Source organism: Eumetopias jubatus, unplaced genomic scaffold (assembly GCF_037043125.1).
Source record: "Eumetopias jubatus isolate StellerSeaLion01/CBP00866 unplaced genomic scaffold, mEumJub1_p1.0 scaffold_12, whole genome shotgun sequence".
NCBI classification, from domain to species: domain Eukaryota; kingdom Metazoa; phylum Chordata; class Mammalia; order Carnivora; family Otariidae; genus Eumetopias; species Eumetopias jubatus.
The window spans coordinates 70,893,132-70,911,728 of record NW_028274818.1 but is presented as its reverse complement, the minus strand read 5'-3'; the positions used below and the strand labels follow the sequence as shown (position 1 = coordinate 70,911,728).

General features: G+C 63.8%; 1 protein-coding gene across 4 annotated transcripts; it reads right to left on the bottom strand.

Moving 5' to 3' along the window:
• Positions 1-840: 840 nt before the first annotated feature.
• On the bottom strand, positions 841-18,303 carry TRAF7 (TNF receptor associated factor 7). 4 transcript variants are annotated; one of them, XM_028111610.2, is made up of 21 exons: positions 18,197-18,303; positions 10,575-10,693; positions 10,273-10,330; positions 8,490-8,581; positions 6,713-6,829; positions 6,264-6,356; positions 6,063-6,096; positions 5,257-5,440; positions 5,033-5,161; positions 4,144-4,361; positions 3,995-4,068; positions 3,725-3,773; positions 3,518-3,645; positions 3,281-3,363; positions 2,558-2,597; positions 2,349-2,465; positions 2,135-2,257; positions 1,796-1,915; positions 1,577-1,708; positions 1,376-1,495; positions 841-1,216 (listed from the first exon to the last, which is right to left on the bottom strand). In XM_028111610.2, the coding sequence occupies exons 2-21, from the start codon at positions 10,653-10,655 to the stop codon at positions 1,202-1,204; spliced, it is 2,007 nt and encodes a 668-aa protein (XP_027967411.1). In that variant the 5' UTR covers positions 10,656-10,693; positions 18,197-18,303; the 3' UTR covers positions 841-1,201. The 4 variants fall into 4 exon arrangements, with proteins under 4 accessions (XP_027967411.1, XP_027967408.1, XP_027967409.1 ...); XM_028111607.2 differs by having other exon boundaries at positions 5,027-5,161; positions 18,197-18,302; XM_028111608.2 differs by lacking the exon at positions 18,197-18,303 and adding an exon at positions 12,697-13,052 and having other exon boundaries at positions 5,027-5,161.
• Positions 18,304-18,597: the final 294 nt, after the last annotated feature.

The following is an 18,597-nucleotide window of genomic DNA, read 5'->3' as shown; positions in this document are numbered from 1 at the left end:
TGGGCTGTGTCCTCCACACCATGGAGCTAGTGGGGAGGGCTCCCTGCTCTCCTGGGGTGCTGGTGGGAGGTGCGCCTGAGCTTTGGGGGAGCTGTGTGTGCAACGTGGGCACACCAGCCAGGTGACGGCGGTGGGTGCAGGGCATGCATGCCAGGCTGCGTGTGGCACGTGTGAGGGTGTGCCTGACCCTCCCTCCCCAGGGCCCTCCCCCATCCAAGTTCCCGCGGACGCTTCTGCTCATGGTCCCAGGCTGTGTCGTGTGGTCGTTCTTGCCCTCTCTCCTCTTTCTCCCCTTTCCAAAAAGTACTGACTGGCCTCCTCTATTGTGTTTGCTGATCCACGTGTGTTGGGCACAACTTTGACATTTCTTAAAAAAAAAAAAAAAATAGATTTAACAACGCCGAAAACCAGCGGTTGTGATGCGGGCGGGCAGAGGGGATCGGCCAAGGTGGCATCTGGGCGTGTGGGGCCCCTTCCAACTGTCATGCCCTGACACTTCCCCAGGTGGATGCGCCTGGTCTCTCTTTAGTGGGTGGCCCAGGCTGGGGCTCCAGCAAATGGGGAGGGGGGTTCCGGGCAGGGAGCTGCTGTCAGCTGTCTAAATAAACAGCAGAAAACAGAGCTGCCTGGCTCACTTCTTGGGGATGTGTGTTGGGGAGAGTGGGAATCTAGCTTGTTCCTGGCAGGGAGGAGTCACCAAGAGGGCCACACTCTGGGGCTGGCAGGAGGAGCCCTTTTGTGGCCCCGCCCCGCCTCCCACCTGCTGGCTGCCGGTGCCCGTGCACACCAGCCTTCTCCGGTGGCCTCTCCGACAACCCAAGGACTGTCCCCACTCACAGCCACAGTCTGTGCAGCTTTTATTTCAATCAGGACGTAATCAAATCTATATACAGTCTAAAAACAGTAGAAAAGGTGAGTAAAAAGGCCCACAGTCCCATCTGGGGTGGGGATGGAGGGTGGGCCGGGCGAGCATCGTACCTGGCACCCAGAGAGAGGGGCTGGGCACTGTCCTGGCAACGACGATCACAAGGCCAAGCAGAAGGAGGCTCGCCGGGCAGGGAGGGCACTGCCTGGCCAGGTGAGCCTGTCTGCCTGTCCCCACAGGGCAGGCAGGGACCCCCCCCCAGACCCCTCCTATGGCCAGCCTGGTTGGGACCGGCCTGGGAGGCCGCAGAGGAAGCCAAGACGGGCCTGCACTCTGTTAGCATGTCCAAACCTGCAGAGGAAGGGCTCTGTTTCAGGTGCCCCTTTAGCCACACTGCCTTACCACCACCTGCCATGCACACTTGCCCTCCAGTGCCCCCTGCCCAGGGCCTCTAGCTCCTCCGCCCCTGCCCCCTGCTGCAGGTGCACAGCCCCCCCGGGAAGGCCTGACCTTCACAGTGCTGTCCACAGCGCCTGAGAAGAGCCGGCCCCGGGACACAGCCAGCGCAGTCACACTGCCCTGGTGACGCAGCAGCGTCTGCGTGCAGATCATGTTGTCCATACTCCAGACCTGGGGGCACACGGAGTGTAAGCGCCCAGCCAGACCAGCCGCCCGCCCGCAGCCTCCCACCGGCGCTAGGCCAGCACACACCCTGAGAGACCGGTCATAGGACGCGCTGAAGACTTTGGTCTGGTCTGGCGTTGAGATGACTGCCAGGGCATACACGGTGCCAACATGGCCCGTTAGGGTCCGCACCTGCTCCTTGGACTCGATGTCCCACACCTGACGGAGTGGCCCAGGCAGGTCAGAGCCACAGATGGGGGAGGACAGGGGCCCAGAGGGAGGCCCGGCCCTAGTCGCCCGCCTTACGTGGATGAGGTTCTCATAGGTGCCACAGACGATGTGGTGATTCGTCACAGCAATAGAGTAGACGCTGCCGCCAGATGTCTGCAGGACATGGATGCAGTCGAGGGTCCGGATGTCCCAGATCTACGGACAAGCTCAGGCCACTTGGTCCCAGGCCGGGCACCTCACCCCCAGGGCCTCGGAGGCTTTGGACACTGTGAGCAGCCCACCCGTCCCCTTAGGAAGCGTGTGAGGGTCTCTCTGCCCCAGCAGTGAGGGGGCAGTGGAGGCGGGGTACCCCTGGAGCAGGCCTGGGTGGTGACGGAGGGGTCTCCCCACAGGAACCCCCCGCCCCGGGCCTACCTTGATTGTCTGGTAGGAGCCGCTGTACAGGTAGCTCTGGGCGGCCACCAGGGCCCGGACCCAGTGGTTGAGACCTGTGAGCTCCTTCTTCAGCTTCAGTTCAGTGCCCACGATGTCCCAGACCTGTGGGGATGGCCATGAGCATGGGCTTGGGGGCACGTAGCCGGCACCTTGATGCCCCCCTGCCCCGTGTACACACAGTGCCATGCCTGACCTTGATGGCCTTCAGGGAGCCGCTGAAGAGCATGTTGTGTGAGGAGACCAGCGTGCACACCGGGTTGTCATGGGCCCGGATTGTGTTCACCTTCTGCAGGTTCTGGATGTCCCACACCTGGCAGGAAGGAGGACAGAAAGCCTCAGGCCCCAGCAGGGCGGCACGCCCGGGGTGCCCAGAGCCCGCGTGCCCGCTGCAGCCCCACTCACGATGATGGTGCAGTCCGCCGAGCCGCTGTACAGCTTGCACCTGGGGGGCGGGGCCACGGGGTCAGGGCGGCAGATGCCGCTGGGCCGGGCCGGGCCGAGGGGCAGCAGCCAGAGGACCCGGCAGCTCAGGCCGGCGCCAGGGCCACCTCTGCCCCCTTGAGCCCTCGGCGTTCCTGTCCCGGCGAGAGAACCTTGGGATTGGAAGTCCAGCCCCCACCCCCTGCCTGGCAAGCGTCCGACAGTGAGCCAGGAGGTAATGACCCTCTTCAGCGCTGTTGGCCGTCAGCCGCTGCTTCCTGGGAACGAGCGTCTGTCTCTCCGTCTCTCACGCTCACGCCCACGAAGTAAAGCCTCATGACATGAGACAGGAGGGAAGGTCTAGAAGGGGCTACCCTGGGGGTGAGGGAGTAGCGGGACCGGCGACTCAGTGGTCCTCTCCCTGAGCTGTGCCCAGGGCTCTGGCTACAGGCCAGCGAGGTGCCCGAGGCACCCCAGGGCCGTGGCTACACGTCGAGAACGTACATCTTCAGAGCAGGAGGGCCCGTGTGCCTCCACCTAGCCATCCAGCCCTGCTCGAGGGTGAGGGTGCCCCACATGACAGGCACACACGGCCATCTGAGGACACACGTGGCCGCACAGGCTCGAGCCCCTGGCCCACGGGATCTCCTATGCCTGGCCCAGCGTGGGCACCGTGGCCAGGGAGGCGCACGTGTGCACACTCACCCTTGGATGCACAGAGCCAGCACGATGCCGTCATGGCCCTCCAACGTCTTCTGACACTTGTAGGTGGTGCACGTGTCCCACACCTGCAGAGACCAGGGCTGCGTGGGTCCCCGCAGGGCCAGCCCAATGCCGGGGCAGCAGGGTGGGAGTGGGGCTGGAAGGTGAGCCACCTGCAGGCAGGCCAGGGCTGGCAGAGGTTGGCAGGCGTGCCCACCCCCGAGGCAAGACCCCACTCACCTTGATGGTCTTGTCAGAGGAGCCGCTGAAGAGCAGGTCCCCCATGGAGTAGACACAGAGACACCAGACTGGGCCCTGGTGACCCACGAAGGTTCCTTTGCACTTGAAGATCTGCTGCGGGTCGTAGGCTGCGGACACAGGGGGAACTGGTGAGGGCCTGGCGGCACTTAGGGGCAGTGGTGGGGGCAGCAGCAGGCCCGTACTCACATCCTAGGATGCCCATGTTCAGCCGCGCGTTGATGTGGGACAGCTCATCCTGCCAAGGCCAAGAGCAGAGGGCCCGCTGGGTGTGGCTCCGGGCCCCCCGCCCCCAGACCGGGCTGGGCCGGGACAGCACAGGTGCAGCAGCAGCCTTCCCCGGCAGACCCCTAACTCCGAGTGCGGCCAAGCCTCCTGCAGGGGCCCAAGCTGAGGGGCAGTCCTGTGCCCCCCTCCGCCCGCCCCGCCCCCTGCACTTGGCCCCCATCTGCTGCTCACGTTCAACATGGATGCATCCCTCCGGAACTCCATGAGGTCCTCGCTGAGCTTGCTCTGGTTTTCGTCTAGGACATCTGAGTGGCCAGGAAGACGGCGTCAGGGACCAGGAAGAGGGGCTGCAACCCTGCCTCTCTGGGGCATGCCCTCACCGAACTTGAGCTCCAGGCTCTTCTCCAGCTGGTCAATCTTCTCTGAGAGCTTGCCCAGCATGGAGCGCAGGAAGGCGATCTCCTGGTCCTTCTGGGCCAGCGCCACGTGCATCTCGTGGAAGCGGTCGTCTGTCTGCTGCAGGAACTCCTTCAGGCCCTCAAAGCGGCACGTCTCCAGGTGCGTCTCATAGGTGTCCTGGTTCCCGATGAAGGTGCACCTGGAGGGACAGGACAGTCGCCCTGCCCACCTGCTCATCTCCTTGCCTGGCAGGGCCCTTTCCCCAGCCCCGCTAGCCCCGGGATCTCTCTCGAGTCCCACTTTTCTGCCACGATCCTCCCCACGCCTGCGGCCCGCCCATCCGTCCTGCCACCGCTTAGCATCTAGCAGGCCGCTTTATAAGGAAATCTCGTCACTTTGCTCCTGCTCAAAGCTCTTCAAGGGCTCTCCCACAGCTGTTGCCAGCCTCCCAGTCCCGCTTCTTCTCGGGCCCGCCACACCTTGGCTCTCCCCTCCACCCGTGTTGGCCCCCACACTGCTCCTTGGTTCACACGCACACATGCATGAGTCCTCAGGGCCCACCGTCCCTGACCCCCCGGCTCCCCAACCGCTCCGAGCCCTCTGCACTCCTGGAGGGCTCAGGTCTCTCCTTCGCGGCACCTGTACCTCAGTTTGTATTACACAGCTGGTGGTGTGGCTCCCGCTAGGGTCCGTCTCCCTGGGGACCCTGGCTGTGTCCCCAGCGCTCAGCACACAAGCGGATCTCAACAGAGGTTTGCTGAAGGAGGGACTGTGAATGCCAGCCCAGCCACCACCGCCCCCGCCCTCCTGCCTGCCCACCACCGGCCCGGGGCAGCCCCCGCACGCCCGCCCCCGCCCACTCACCCGTACTTGGAGTGGGGACACTTGATGTGCTCGCACTCCTTCAGGTGGGCCTCCAGGTTCATCTTGAGGAGAGGCGGGCAGCTGGGGTTGTTAGGACATCGTACAGGCCTGTAGTCACAGCTGCTCTCGTGGTCCCTTGGGGGGGCAGGGCACTGCGGGCTGAGTCCCCAGAGGCACCGGGTCTCAGTGCCCCTGGGGGATGAGGAGTGGGGGACGAGGGGGGCACTTACTTGCGAGCACTAAGCTTGATGGTGAAGGGGCACCCTCGGGGGTCCACCTCAAAGACGGGGGGCTTCCCACCCCCTGCCGCCCGGCAGCCATGCCTGCAGTGGATGAAGAGCTCCCCGATCTGCTCGGCCACCGCAATGTTGTTCACCACCACCGTCAGCTTGGCGTGGTCCACGGGGCACTTCTCTGCAGGGGAGGACATGCTGACCCCACGGTCCACCTGGCGACCCCCCCGCCCTGGCAACTCTGCTCAAAGCGTTGTGGCCGGGCTGTGCTGGGGTGGGAGACTGAGTCCTGGTGTGGCAGGCTTGGAACATGCTCGGTGGATCCCCCTGGGTGGATCCCCCCATCTACCTGCCCCGCTGAGGTGCCTGAAACAGGAGGGGTGCACAGCTGGGCCACCAAGAGTGACCACTGGGTGTAGGAGGTGATGGAGCCTCTCAGCTGACTTAGGAGTCTGGGATGGGGTGGAGGGAGCCGGGAACAGAGCACGGAGAGGAACCAGCCCTGGGCCCAGGCGCCAAGGCCTGGGACAGTGAGGTGGGCAGCCGTGACAGCGAGGGCAGCTCTTGCCAGAGACAGCAGCTGCAGAGCCCCGGGGCCCCTGAGCTGTGGGTCTCACGGCTCTGCCCATCAAGGTGTGGAGCCCAGCCTGCACACACCCGGGGCTGCTGCTGGGGCAAGACTAGAGAGAAGCCAGCACGTACCGGGGCACCATCGGTGCTGGGCATGGGCTAGGACCTCCCTGGAGGGACCCCCCACAAGCTGGGTAATGAGGTGGCCAGGCCTGGGTCTGGGAGGGCCTTACCTGACTTTAGGGCACATCTTCGACAAAACGTGTGCTGTGGAGACAATGGGTGGGCTTGCAGCATGGCCACGGAATTGCACCCCCCCCACCCGTGTCCCCTGCAGGGCCAAGGCTCTGCACCAAAGGGGCCGGCAGCCCGCCTGGCCCCGTGAGGGTGCACAGGTCGGAAGGGCCGGGCAGGGTGGCCCGGGGCGGCCTTACCCCACACGTGGTGATCACGGGGTCCTTGAACACACTGCAGCAAAGCTGACAACACAGCTTCACCGAGGGCTGCTCGGCAAATACCAGCGGCTCCTAGAACCGGGCAGGGCAGGCTGAGAGTGGGGCCTGGGGGCACAGACGCAGGCGGGGAAGGAACCTCAGCTGCGGTGGGGCCCAAGAAGGGCCTGCTGAGGCCTGGGGCTGGACCTGAGCTTGAGGGGCCTGGGCCATCGGCGCATCCTGTCCACCTGCGATGGGGACCGGGGACCCCCCATGGGCTCTTCCCTCACTTCCCAAAGCCGGTGCTGGGGAGCCCGTGGGCCGAGATGTGGGAAGAGCATGCCTGGGGGACTAGGCCGCATCACCCCCTCCCACCAGGCCCAGGGGGAAGGTGCCGCCGCAGCCGCCGTGTCACTTGGGGGCCACCCTGCCGTGGCGGACACACCTACCGGTTCCTCCTCCTCCTCAGGCAGCGAGAACGTGGAGCGCAGGGACATGCTGGACTCCGAGTGCAAGGAGCGGACGGAGATGGCCGAGTCGGAGCGGCGTGGCGTGCTGATGGGGGGCTGCGGTGAACGGGGGCAGGCAGCCCGTCAGCCAGGGGGGAGGGCAGGGCCCCCCCCCAGCCCTAGCGGGCGCTCCCTTGCCCCACAAGGCCACCGCGTGTGCCCTGGGAGCCGGTTCGGTGCCCAGGCCCCAGCCTGCCCAGCGGTCCCGGCCCTGTTGCTGGGCCACCCGCGCACATCTGCCAACTTTCTTTGTGTAAATGGAGAGACTTCCTGCTATTCAATTCCAGGAGGACACGCTCGCCTGGCCTGCTTCCTGCTTCCCGTGAGGGAGTGTGGGCTGCACACGGGGCGCCTCCATCAGCCAGTCCTGGGCCGGCCTCAACGCCCGGACGGCTAGAGGAAGGGACGGCTGGCGGAGGCTTCGGGGCTCCGAGTCCCCTGGGGCTTGGCTGCCCATCAGGCTTCCCTGGACGGGGATGCTGGGCTGGGCCGAAGAGGCTCCCGGGGAAGGCAGGGACGCCCCACTGAACCCTGGCTGAGATGCTGAGAGCAGGAGGGAGGGCCATGGGGGCCTGCCTCTGCCTGAGCCGCTGAGGGGGAGGATCTGGGTGGGGCCCCGGGTGGGGGTGCTGTTCCCCCCTCGCTTCTTGACCTAGAATCCCCAACGGAGATGCTGTAAGAGCCACTGCTCCTCATGCTCCTCCTCTCGCACCCAGAAGCCTCCTGCCTCCACACACAGCCCATGGGCCCAGCCGCCCCTGTCCCAACCTCTGTGCGAGGCTGGGGGAAAAAATCCCCTCCCCCCAGCCATGGGCGTCAGAGGTCATTGAGACTGAGGCAGGTGCAGCCAGAGGGAGCGGGGCGCAACATATCTGCTCCCTGCTTCAAGAAGGCCTAGTGCGGCCTTTAGTTAACTAAGTAACTAAAATAGCTAAAATGTTTAAATAACTAAAAACCCCATGTTTCTTCGTGTTAAATAGGAAACCAAGGCCCGGCAGCCCAGCATGTGAAGACTTGGGTCCTGCGGGGCTGGGAGGGCAGGAGAACCAGCTGGAGTCAGCCAGGCACACGCTGGCCGGATCTCGCGGAGGGAAAGCAGAAAGCACGGGAAAGGCGAGTGGCAGGAGGGCCCGAGCCAGCCCCTGGCCCAGGGCCCCGACAGGCAGAGAACAGCCACAGTAACCCTGGCCACACGGCCTGGGCACTGACGGCCAGCCCCGACGCTGCCACGACCCCCTTCCTCACTCTGCAGTGCCTGAGGCAGGAAGCTCTCTGGCTCTCCCACAGGCTTCTCGTGCCCGGCTCGGGCCACCCACCCTCCAGTCACCTGCTCAGGCCTCCTACCTCCACCCGGCAGCCCACCCACTCATCCTCTACTCAACAGCAGAGGCAGCATTAAAAACGCAACTCTGATCTCGTTCCCCGCATGACCGAAACTTCTCTGGGTCCCATGGCTCCAGCTTGTGGGCCCTGCACCCCCAAGCCCAGCTGCCCTCTCTAGCCACCTCTCCCATGCAGTCCAGCCATGGGTGCTGAGGCCTTAGGGTGTCCAGACACACCAGCCCTCAGCCTCCCCAGCCCACTACACCCTGCAGACCTTAGCTCGGGGCATGCCTCGCAGCTGAGCCTCCCGCTTCAGCTACTCCTGGGACCTGGGCCTCGGGAAGGAGGACATGGCAGGAGGCTGTGGGGAGAGATGGTCACGGCACAGACCTACCATGCTGTCCTCCTCATCCCGCGGTGAGTAGGCGAGGGTGCTGGAGGAGGACGGCGTCCTGCGGTGCTGTTTGTATGTGCTGGTCCCATCAGCTGCCAAGAGAAGAGGGTTGGGACGCCATGAGTGTGGGCCATGGGGGCATGCCTGGCCCATCATGGCGGAAGGTGGGCCCCCTGGGCAGATGGGCCCAGCAGGGGCTGGGCCTGACATGGGGTTAGTCCTCTCCAGGTTTCCTTGCTCCCACCCACTCCCACGGCCTTCTTCTTGATCTGAGGGCCACTGGGCCGGGGCTGGGCTCATGGGCAGCTGGGAAGCCCGTGCCGCCAGCAGGGACCTGAGCAGGGCAAGGGCAGGAGCATGAGCTGGCCCGAGCCCCCAGCTAGAGCCCCAGTGGCCCAGGAAGGGAGCAGCCCCCAACAGTTGCAGTCCCCAGGCAGGCTGAAGGGAGGATGGAGGGCTCTTCCCTGTGCCCGGTGGAGGCACGAGGCCGACACCTGAGTGATTATACTGGAGGCGGCTTGCTTGGAGCTTGTCTTCTTGGCCCTCAAGGAAACCCTGCCTGGGGCAGGGGAGAGGAGTGCTCTGACGGCCTTACACAGGAGGAAACGGAGGGACAGAGAGGCCTGAGGCCCCTTGGCTGGTATGTGGTGGGGACTGGGAGACAGCCCACTGTTTGGGTCCACCCATCTTCCACCTGCTCCCGTGGCCAGACCTGGAACCAGCCTCGGGCCTTCTCAGCCTCCTCCACAGGTGTTGGTCAGGGGTCCATGTGGGAGCCAGAGAACCTCCCTCACAGGCCCTGCAGGCGGTAGCCTCAGGCCCCAACCAAACCCAGACGTCACTAGCAGCCCCGAAGATTGGGTTCATAATTCAGGCTTTGAGCAGCTGCCCTGGGATTGGGCCTCTGTTTCTCTATCTGTAACGTGAGGGGCCAGGTGAGGCAATTGTTCACGCCCAGCTCTGACCCATCCCCGCCACGGAGTGGGTGGCAGGTGGGGCGAGAGTGGGACAGACTGCCGTCGCGCCCGACCGGGATGCTGGGGGAACCAGGACAGGGAGCTCACAGCTCCTGATGGGGGCAGAGGCGTTCAGGAGGGCGCCCTGGGTGCTGGGATGAACGGGGACCGTTCATGTTCTTTTCCTCAGAAGAGAACATGTAAGAAGAAAAAAGGGCTCTTTCAGAGCGCTGGGCTGGGTCCCCCAGTGTGAGCATGCGTGCCACCCCACTGGAGGGAGCCCTGGGGAAGCTGAGAAACTAGCCACACAGCGAGGAACAGCAAACCGAACAGCAGAAGCGCACACTCCGACCCGAGCCCCCCGCCCTGACGAGAGGGGCCACAGCCTCTTGGGTGCCCTCTCTGGCTAGCTCCTGAGGCCCTCCACAAACACACGGCCCAGCAGCGGGACCCGGCTGGAGAAAGGACCCCGTGAGTACTTCTCATCACCCACCGTGCCCCATGTGCTCCCCAGTCCCGGCCTTTCGGGCCCTGCTAGGAGCCCGGGGTGGGGATGAGCCAGGGCTCACGAGAACAAGGGGAAGGACGGGTGGGGGTGCCGGGAAGTCAGGGCAGCCCTCCCCAGAGTGGGAAGGGGCAAGGCCCTGAGGAGGGGCGGGGGGGGTGGTGGCAGGGTGGAAGAGGAGCAGGGAGTGGGAATCCCGCCCACTCCCCAACACCAGCGCCCCACTCCCGCCCCACCAGGAAGTGCCCCGCAGACCCTGGCATGAAGGGGGGGGCGCCCAGATTCTGCCGAGCCCAGGCTGGCCCAGGGCTTGCAGGCTCACCTTTCGTGATGGTGGTGACGGCCGAAAAGGCAGGCCCAAAGGTCGTTTCCATTCTGGTCTGGAGAGAGAACGCACGAAACTTGGCACTGACCCCCGGAGAGGGTGAGGACACACATGGGAGCACGCACGGACACGCTCTCCCGCCGACGTGCCCACATGCATGTGTGCGTACCCAGGGACACACCACCAATATACACGGCACAGCCCTCCCGCAGGCCCTCCAGGTGAGGAGAGGACTACGCTGGAAGCTCCGCCGAGGGGGCCCTCCACCAGGGGGCCCACACCCATAAGGCCCTCCTTACCCCAGCTGCGACGTCTGGGGTGGGAAGGTTGGTAGGCCCCCCGGAGAAGCGGTTGTAGCGGGCGTTCTTGCCCGAGCTCATGCTCTAGAGAGGCATCTAGGGTCCTCGGGCCGCATCTCCTGCGGGGGAGTACAAAGGATGGCTTTAAAGATGGTGGCCCTGGCCCCTGTCAGGTGGCCTGCTCTGGCTAGTCCATGACGGGCACACTGTGGTGGCAGGGAGGCTGACAAGGGCAGATCCACAGGGGCAAAGTCCCTTCCCCTCCCTCCCGTCCCAGGTGTGCACAGGCCCTCAAGGGAGGGAGGAGGCCCTGGGTGCAGCGGGCACTCGGCTTTACCTTCCTTCAAGGCCTAGCCTTCTAGAAAAGCCACCAACTCCACCCCAGGGGTGGAGAGCCCCCATGGTGCTCTGTGATCCTCTGGGTCTGAGCGCAAGTGTTCTGGGGGCCAAGGCTGGGCCATGGTGTGGCACACAGGATGGGATCAAGCTGTATGCCCGCCTCCTGCCAGGGTAGGTGCAGTCGGGCCCTGGACAGCCCCAGTCTGCAAGATGGAAGGACATTGGCCACGCCCCAGAGAACCAGTCAGAGACACACCTGGGGCCTAACACTCAGAGGCTCATCACACAGCTAAAGCCATTTTCAGGCAGCGGGAGGAGATGAGAGCCCTGACTTCTGACCTTGTGCAGGTCACCTACTCTGGAAACAGGGGACACCCTCTCACTCCCCAGCTGTTGGCTCGGGACTCGCGGGCTGAGGTGGCAGGGAGAAGGCACAGTGGGAATCATCCTGAGCCTCCAAGAACCGCCCCCCATACACCCAGAGAGGGGCCTGGCTGGGCCCCAGGAGCGCTGGCTATTAGAAGGCACCAGCCAGCTGACCAGATCACGGATAGCCTGGGGTGAGCTGCTCCATTGCCAGGGCAGCGCCCACCTTCCCAGGGGCCCTCCCAGGGTCAGGGTCTCCTGCTATGGCCCTGAGTCAGCTATAGCCACAAGGCCCCAGCTTGGAGCCAGGCTCCCCCCGAGGAGGAAGCCACATACCCAGAATTGCTGCCACCTGGCACGCATGAGCTCTCTACCCCGGAAGACCCCTGAGCAGCCCCCTGGGATGCCACACCACGGGCTCATCAGCCGCCGCCCAGCCCAGCCATCAGAACCAGTGTCAGCAACTCCTGAGGAGGCCCCTGGTCCTGCTCCTCTGGGGCGGGAGGGGGCGTGGCAGGCCGGGGCCCACCCTGCAGTTTGAGGGCCCCGCTGAGCTGAGAAGCGCTCCCGGTGTAAGGGCTGCTGAGCCTCCCACCCCGTGGGAGTAGGCAAGAGACGCGCTCTGCCCCTACCCGGTACGTGTACAGCACGCGGCTGGCTCCAGCACCTTCTCCATTGGCCCCCGTGACCTGGCACAACTGGCCACGTCTGCCTCACACACACACCAGAGCTACTCAGTGGTCCTCCAAGCCAACCTGCAGGTCCACAGGGAGGAGGCTGGCTCTCAAGCCTTGTGTCCCCACACTGTGCTCCTGAGCTGTCACACACACACCCCCATCTCCTCTCTCGTCCACCTGCTCCTTCAAATGTCACCTGCAATGCCATTCTCCCGGTCTTCTGGCCTCAGGCCTCCATGGGGTGGCTCTCAGCTCCTGAGCTGGCATGGCCACAAAGTACGGCCCCCTCGTGCTCAGAGTGCCCTATGGGTCCAGCTAAATAGGGGGACCCAAGAGGTCGGCCAAAGCCTCCCCCTCCTGCCCACCCACCCCTGCTGTGACTCAAGGGACTTGGCTGTGTGTCCCAGACCAGGCTGTCCAGTGGCTTTTCCTCTTGGGGGGTGAGGCAGGGGCTCCTGGGAGTGGCCAGTATCAGGCCCTTGGACAGAGATGTGAATACGGTGTGTCCAGGAGCCCCACCTCCAGCCCCGCTGCTGTCTCCATGCTAAGCAGGAAATCTTGGGGACCACCCTGCTCAGATGAAGGCCACCCTGGCCAGGGTGAGGTCCAGACAGCTCGAACGGAGGAGCTCTAGGACTCAGCTCTCAGGAAGCCCAAGGTTGGCTCCAGCCTCAGCACCACTGTGCGTGCTGGGAGGAGGGTGGGGGTGGGTCACGCGGGGGTGGCTGGCCCACACTGACCTGGATTTTATAATCCATCTGCTCCCTCTGCTGCAAGCTCCCAAGGCCCAGAGGCCCGCTGCTGGCTCCAGGCAGCCGGGACCCCAACAGGGACTCCCCCCGGGGCCGCGGCCAGCCCGCCAGGCCCCGTGGGGCCTGTGTGCGTGTTGCTGCAGTCTGAGAGAGCGGGCGTCTGGCTCTCCCTCCCTCCGAAGTGAAGTAAACAGAAAGGCACGCAGGACTAGCAGGGCAACATGCAAATCGGCTGGAAAGTCCCCTGACAGCCAATAGCGGCCCTGGCGGCAGACACACAGGCCTGGCCTAGCCAGAGAGCAAAGCTGAGCAAAGGAAGGAGGGAGGGAAGTGCTTCCCCGTTTACATGGGGTGGCATGCGGCCCCAGCCAGGGAGCTGGGGGCGGGGGGGGAGGGGGGGGACGCGGGCTGCAGGCCACCGCCCCCCCTAAATGTGTGCCCCTGAACACAAGGATCAGATCCTACCCTAAGCATCGTGGAATTGAGCAAGATGCATCAAGCCTTCAGCCCCGCTCCCTAGGGGCTGCATTTTGCAAGAGTCTTCTCTGGCATCCTTCAGCTCTGCAGGCCCAAACCCCGGAAACACAACAGCACAGCTCCTCACCCCCCTGGCCAGGCCCAGCTGTGCTGGGGGGTGTGCCCCAGCCCCCGAGGGGGTAGGCCTCCTCACCACTCCACCACCGCCTGGCGGACCAGGGAGGTGTCAACTAGACAACTGGACTCTCCCAGACTGGGAAACGCTGCGGGCTCAGCCTGCCAGGCACAGCTGGGGTGGGAGGAGGGCGAGATAGGACATCCCCACAGCTCCGCTCCCCCCCTTCCCCCCCCCTTCCCAGCCAAGTCCCCACCCTGCCTGTTCCAGGTGGCTCAGCAGAGCCCACGGGACCTGTGGATTCGCTCTCTTAAAGACTGAAGACCACAGGTCCTGGTGGAGATGGGTCTGCCTGCCTCAGGTAAGGCTGGTGGGGGAGTGGTGCCCAAGGGCGCTCAGGGTCAGTGCAGAAGCAGCCCCCCTGCAACCCCTTGCTTGAGCCTAGGGTCAAGGCCCAGGGATCTCTGTCCACCCACGTCCATGTCCAAAGGACTTCTGGGGCCCTGGGGTACACTCATTGCCCAGGGAAGAACGAGAGATCCACCTATCATGTCCCAGCCCCTGGACTTTACCCCCAGCTCCTCTTTGGGAAAGCCCCCCCCAGCCCCCTTCTCTGGGCAGCTTGCACCAGAGGGCAGGCCAGCTCTCTGGGGAACCCCTCCCCAGCCCATCCCCTGGACGGAGGCCAATAGCATCTGCTAAGCCCTCACCCTTGGGAATGTGGGACCCAGGCCCCCCAGTTTGGTCCGTGCGGCTCGCAGCCAGTGGAGTGGGCAGTGCACGCTGTAAATGCTGGAATCGGGGTAGTGGGGTGGCCGGAAACAGGTCCCACTAGGGCCAAGCCCCGCCTTGAGGCGGCTCCTCCAGAGCCCCAGGGAGTGGGCGTGGTGGGGTCTCCTGAAAAGCAAGTGTGGAGCCAGAGAGGGGGTAGGCGTGCCCTGAGAACCCCATCAGGCCACACATCTGGTGGTGACTGCTCCAGGGGGGAGCACTGGTGGCTCAGGAGACCTCAGCCCTGCCTGGCACAGAGCCGTGGGTGGCCGGCTGGACTACAGCCAGAGCTCCAGGCCCAGCCCCTCATATCACCCACGGACCACCCAGCCCATGGATGAGCCCCTGCCCAGGGCCCCCTGGCCAAGCCGAAGCTGAGCTACCAAATCCTATAGAAACAAGCCGGTTGCCATTATCAAAGCCCCATACACTTCCTCCAGCTGCTCCCTGATGTCCCCTTAGTATGTCTTTTCCATCCCAAACAGGCAGGGTATGATGTCAGGGATCCCCTCAGCACCTCAGTAGACCCTGGTTTGAGGCCTGCTCGGCCTCCCTTCCCTCCCAGCACGCAGCCTGGGCCTCTGCCCTCACCCGCCATCCTTGTCTCTGTACCCACAGTCCTAATCCACAGTGGCCTCAAGGTTGCTGGACTGGACACCTGCTGTGGCCTCCTCTCCCAGGGCTCTGTGTCCTTACACCTCCCAGCTAGCCTCTCATCTTGCCTATCCAGGTCCAGCACCCACAGGCCCCTCTGCTGGAGGGATAGCATCCCTCCTGCTCCACCAGCCTGGCTTTAACCTCCATTCAGCAAGGGGAATGCCTTTGCCTCCCCACCTGCCCCTTGGGGCCAGACTCATTTCCTAGCTTTCTCTCCCATACAGTGGATGGCCACGTATGAGCTGCAGACTCAGCCTAGGGGACGCTCCTCTCTATGACTCCTGGAGAGCTTCCTGGAGGAAGGGGCTGGGCAGATCCAGAGCAGGGAGAGAGCATTCTGGGGAAAGGTATTTGTCCTCCTATCTCAGCACCTGGCTGCAGGGGCCACTGTTACCTTTCACCAGACAGCCTGGGACATGCTTCCCATCTGTGCCGCTGCTGCCAGAGTTGGGCCAGACCCTGAGTTGGAGGGAGGGTGTGGGCAGGTAAAAGTGGCCCCTATAACCAGCTACATTCCCCTGGCCCTGCCCTGGGCCGCCCCCCACCCATAAATCTAAGCTTGCGGGGACAGGTCCTGGGCCTCTGCCCGAGAACCAGGTGGCAGTGCCTCAGGCCCAGGCTACAGCTCCAGTCCGCCCTGGCTGTTTCTCATCATGCCCCATGTGGTTTCTGTCTCCCTGCCTTCCTCTTTCTGGCTTCCCTACAGAAGCTGGGGAGTGTATACAAAGTCACAGGCCAGAGCCTGGCCTGGACATGCACCAGCCCATGCCACTGTCCACCCCATGCCCTTACAGCCGGTGCTGCGGCACCCCCATTCCTTCTGCCTGGGTGCTCTTGGGGTTGGTCCACCCCCCCAGCTGGACTTCCAGCCAAGTACCAGGGGGCAGCCAAGTACCAGGTCTGCTAGTGACATTAGCACCAGCCCCCAGGGCCCATTTCCCCCTTCATCTGCCCCACCTGACTCCATGCTCCTCCAGGGAGCAACCGAATGCCTTCTGCTGAAGGGCCAGAGCAGAGCACAGAGGACGCTGGGGGGCATCTGTTGGAAGTGGAGGGGTTGGCAGGCCCCTCTACCAGGGTTCCTCCTGCATAAGCCAGCCAGAGGGCCGGGTGAAGTCCTAAGTGCCCACCCAACAACAGGAAGGTCAGGCCAGTGGGGACTCAGGTTCAGGAGCAAGTTATGTCCTGCTGACACTTCCCAAGCTAGACACATGCTGGCCCTTCATATATATGCTTACGCTGACCCCTCCAAGTGTCCTTTATGGAGATGGAACAGCATAACGGTCAAGGCCATGAGTGCTGGACTCAGACCTGAGTTCAAATCCCACCTCTGCCGCATAACAGCTGTGCGAATTTGGACAAGCTTCTCAACCTCCTGGACCTTCGATTTCTCACCCGTGAAAGGGAGCGGACATGCCCCCATCTGACAGGAACTGTGAGAGATGGCTCTCGAGGCAAGAATCAAGGCTCTACCGGTAGCAGGCCGTCTCTGAGATCGGAAAATGGAGCTGAGAAGCTATCCCAGTACCCACAGCCTGCAAGAGGCCACACTGGGGTCAACCAAAGCCCCGTTCCTCTCACTTCCTCTGTTCTGCTGGCAAATCGAGGAGCCCACCATGCACTGAAGCCAGCCCCAGATCAAGCCGAGCCGGGGGGGTGGGGGGGTGCAGCCAAACCACAGCGCCCAGGCTGCCTGAGGCCACCCAGCCAGCGCAGGCCCTTCAGCCACACCTCTCCCATTTCCCAAACTGTGCGTTCCTGATCCTGCGGCCAGGTTCACACCCACTGCAGGCCAGTCCACATGCTGGATGGAGAGAGGGCTCTTGCGGACGGCCAAACGTTGAGTCTGACTCGGAGAAGCTGCAGGGCCCAGGAGGAGAGGCAGACAGAGGCTCGGGAGTACTAGTGAGCCCTATTCAACCTGCCAAAGGCACTTTTCTGTGGGTTCTTGTCCCAGCTAAGTCAACACTTCAGACCCTGATCTGTTCCATTCATTTCCAGAAATACTGTGACACACAGCCACAGCACGGGTTACTCCACAGGGACCCCTCCTTCTCAGCCGGTTACCTCCCTCATCCAGGCTGCCCATACCCCTGCTTCTCCTGAGACAGACGTTCTGGCTTCCAGGGAATAGTGCAGCGATACCTTGTAGGAACCATAAGCCACAGGGACTGGGGATTCCATGGAGAAAGGGGAATGCCCAGAGCAGCTCAAGTAGAGATTTACGACAGGTAGTGTCTGCTACACAGGCCTTCAGGGAAGGGGTGTGGGAAGGGAGAGGCCCAAAGAGAAGGAATGAGGAAGAGAGAGGCCCCATGCTTGGCAAAGGCCAGGGGGTGGGCAGCCCCCAGGAGAGGAGCACTGTGTGTGCATGGGGAGGGGTCTGTGGGATGGGGAGAAGGGTGGACACTCGGTCTGGGCAGCCCAGAGCTCTAAGAAAGGGAGGCAGTAAAGTAGGGTGGAATCTCTGGCCTTCCTCTCTACCCCTGTCCTGCCAAAGCAGGGTTAGATCCAGCACAAGTGCAGACTCAGCCCCAGCTGAATGCCCCGGCCTGGTTCAAGACAACCAGAGCCTCATCTCCCACTCACTCTCCTCTACACACAGGCCAGCCTCCTCACTCTCTCCTGCTTCCTCACTGAACCCCAGTCCTTCCTCCACACATAACCAGGGGCTCTTCACTAGGCTTCAATCTGATGCTGGCTCTCCTGTGTACAATTTCTGCCACCCTGCACCCTGGGCTGGCCTCCCGGACTTGCCTCACCCCTCTGCCAGCCCTCACTGGCACCCCAAGCCATTTCTCCCGCGGGGCCTTTGCACATCTTGCTCCCTCTGCCAGGCATGCTCTTCCAGCAACTTCCCAAGACAGGCTGCTTGCTGGAGGCACCTCCCCCCTCACCAAGCCATTCAGGAGCGCCCAGCACTCCTTCTCAGCGTCCTGTTTCATAGCACCCATCACAACTCCTCAGGATTTTGTGTGTACTGTCAATCGCTCCCTGCTCTGGATCACCGGCTCTCAACCGGGGGGGAGGGGGGGAAGCGGGGGGAGGGCAGGATTTTGTCCCCCAGGAGACGTTTGGGAATGTCTGGAGGCATTTTGGGTTGTCACGAAGGGGGTGGGGGAGGTTACTGGTATCTAGTGGGTGGAGACCAAGGATGCAGCTCAACGTCCACCAAAGCACAGTAGAGAATGCTCGGCGAGAATTGTCAATAGCGGCGGGGTTGAGAAAAGCTGCAGGAGAGGAAGAGCCCACGAGAACTGGGTCCCCGGCGGCGCTCCATGCACGCAGGAAGGAGAAATGAATAAGGAAGGGGAGAATGGAGCGACCGAGCGAGTGATGGACAGACGCGGAGACCCCGGCCCGCGTCAGCCCCGCCCCCCAGGCCCGATCCCTCCGCGGACCCCGACGCGCCCACCAAGCGGCCCCGAGGGGCGAGCCCCGGGCCGGGCGCGCCGCGCGGACACTCACCCGCCCGCGGCCGCCCGAGAGCGGCAGCGCCACCCTCCCGCTTCATCGTGCCCCCGCGGCCGCCGGCCGGGAAAGGGACAGGAAGCGCGAGCCGGAAGCGCTCATGCGCTACGCCCGCCGGGACTTGTAGTTCTTGGACTCTCAATGCCCGGCCAGCTGCCTCACGCGCGGCTCCTCAGAAACTACGACTTCCGGTGGCTTCGACGTCGCGGGGCGGGATTGGCAGCTTTAGAATCACTCTATGTTGCAGGTCGGAGTCTGATTGGTTATGTGCCGCTGTCGCTCAGGGTGACGTTCGATGGCCCGTTGCGAAAAGGAGAAGCTTCGCGGGTCGGGTCCGGGAAAAGGGAGCGGGTACTTCCGTCAGGATGGCCCAATCGCAGTGGAAGGGCAGTTTCTAT

Bases quoted from the DNA above. Each gene is read 5' to 3' on its own strand.
- TRAF7 (XM_028111607.2), bottom strand. From the start codon at position 10,655: ATGAGCTCGGGCAAGAACGCCCGCTACAACCGCTTCTCCGGGGGGCCT. The intron at 8,582-10,272 runs GTGAGCCTGCAA...TTCTCTTGGCAG, and splicing joins CGTCACCACCATCACGAAAG to CTGATGGGACCAGCACATAC. The intron at 4,362-5,026 runs GTGAGTGGGCGG...CTGTCCCTCCAG, and splicing joins TGTCCCCACTCCAAGTACGG to GTGCACCTTCATCGGGAACC.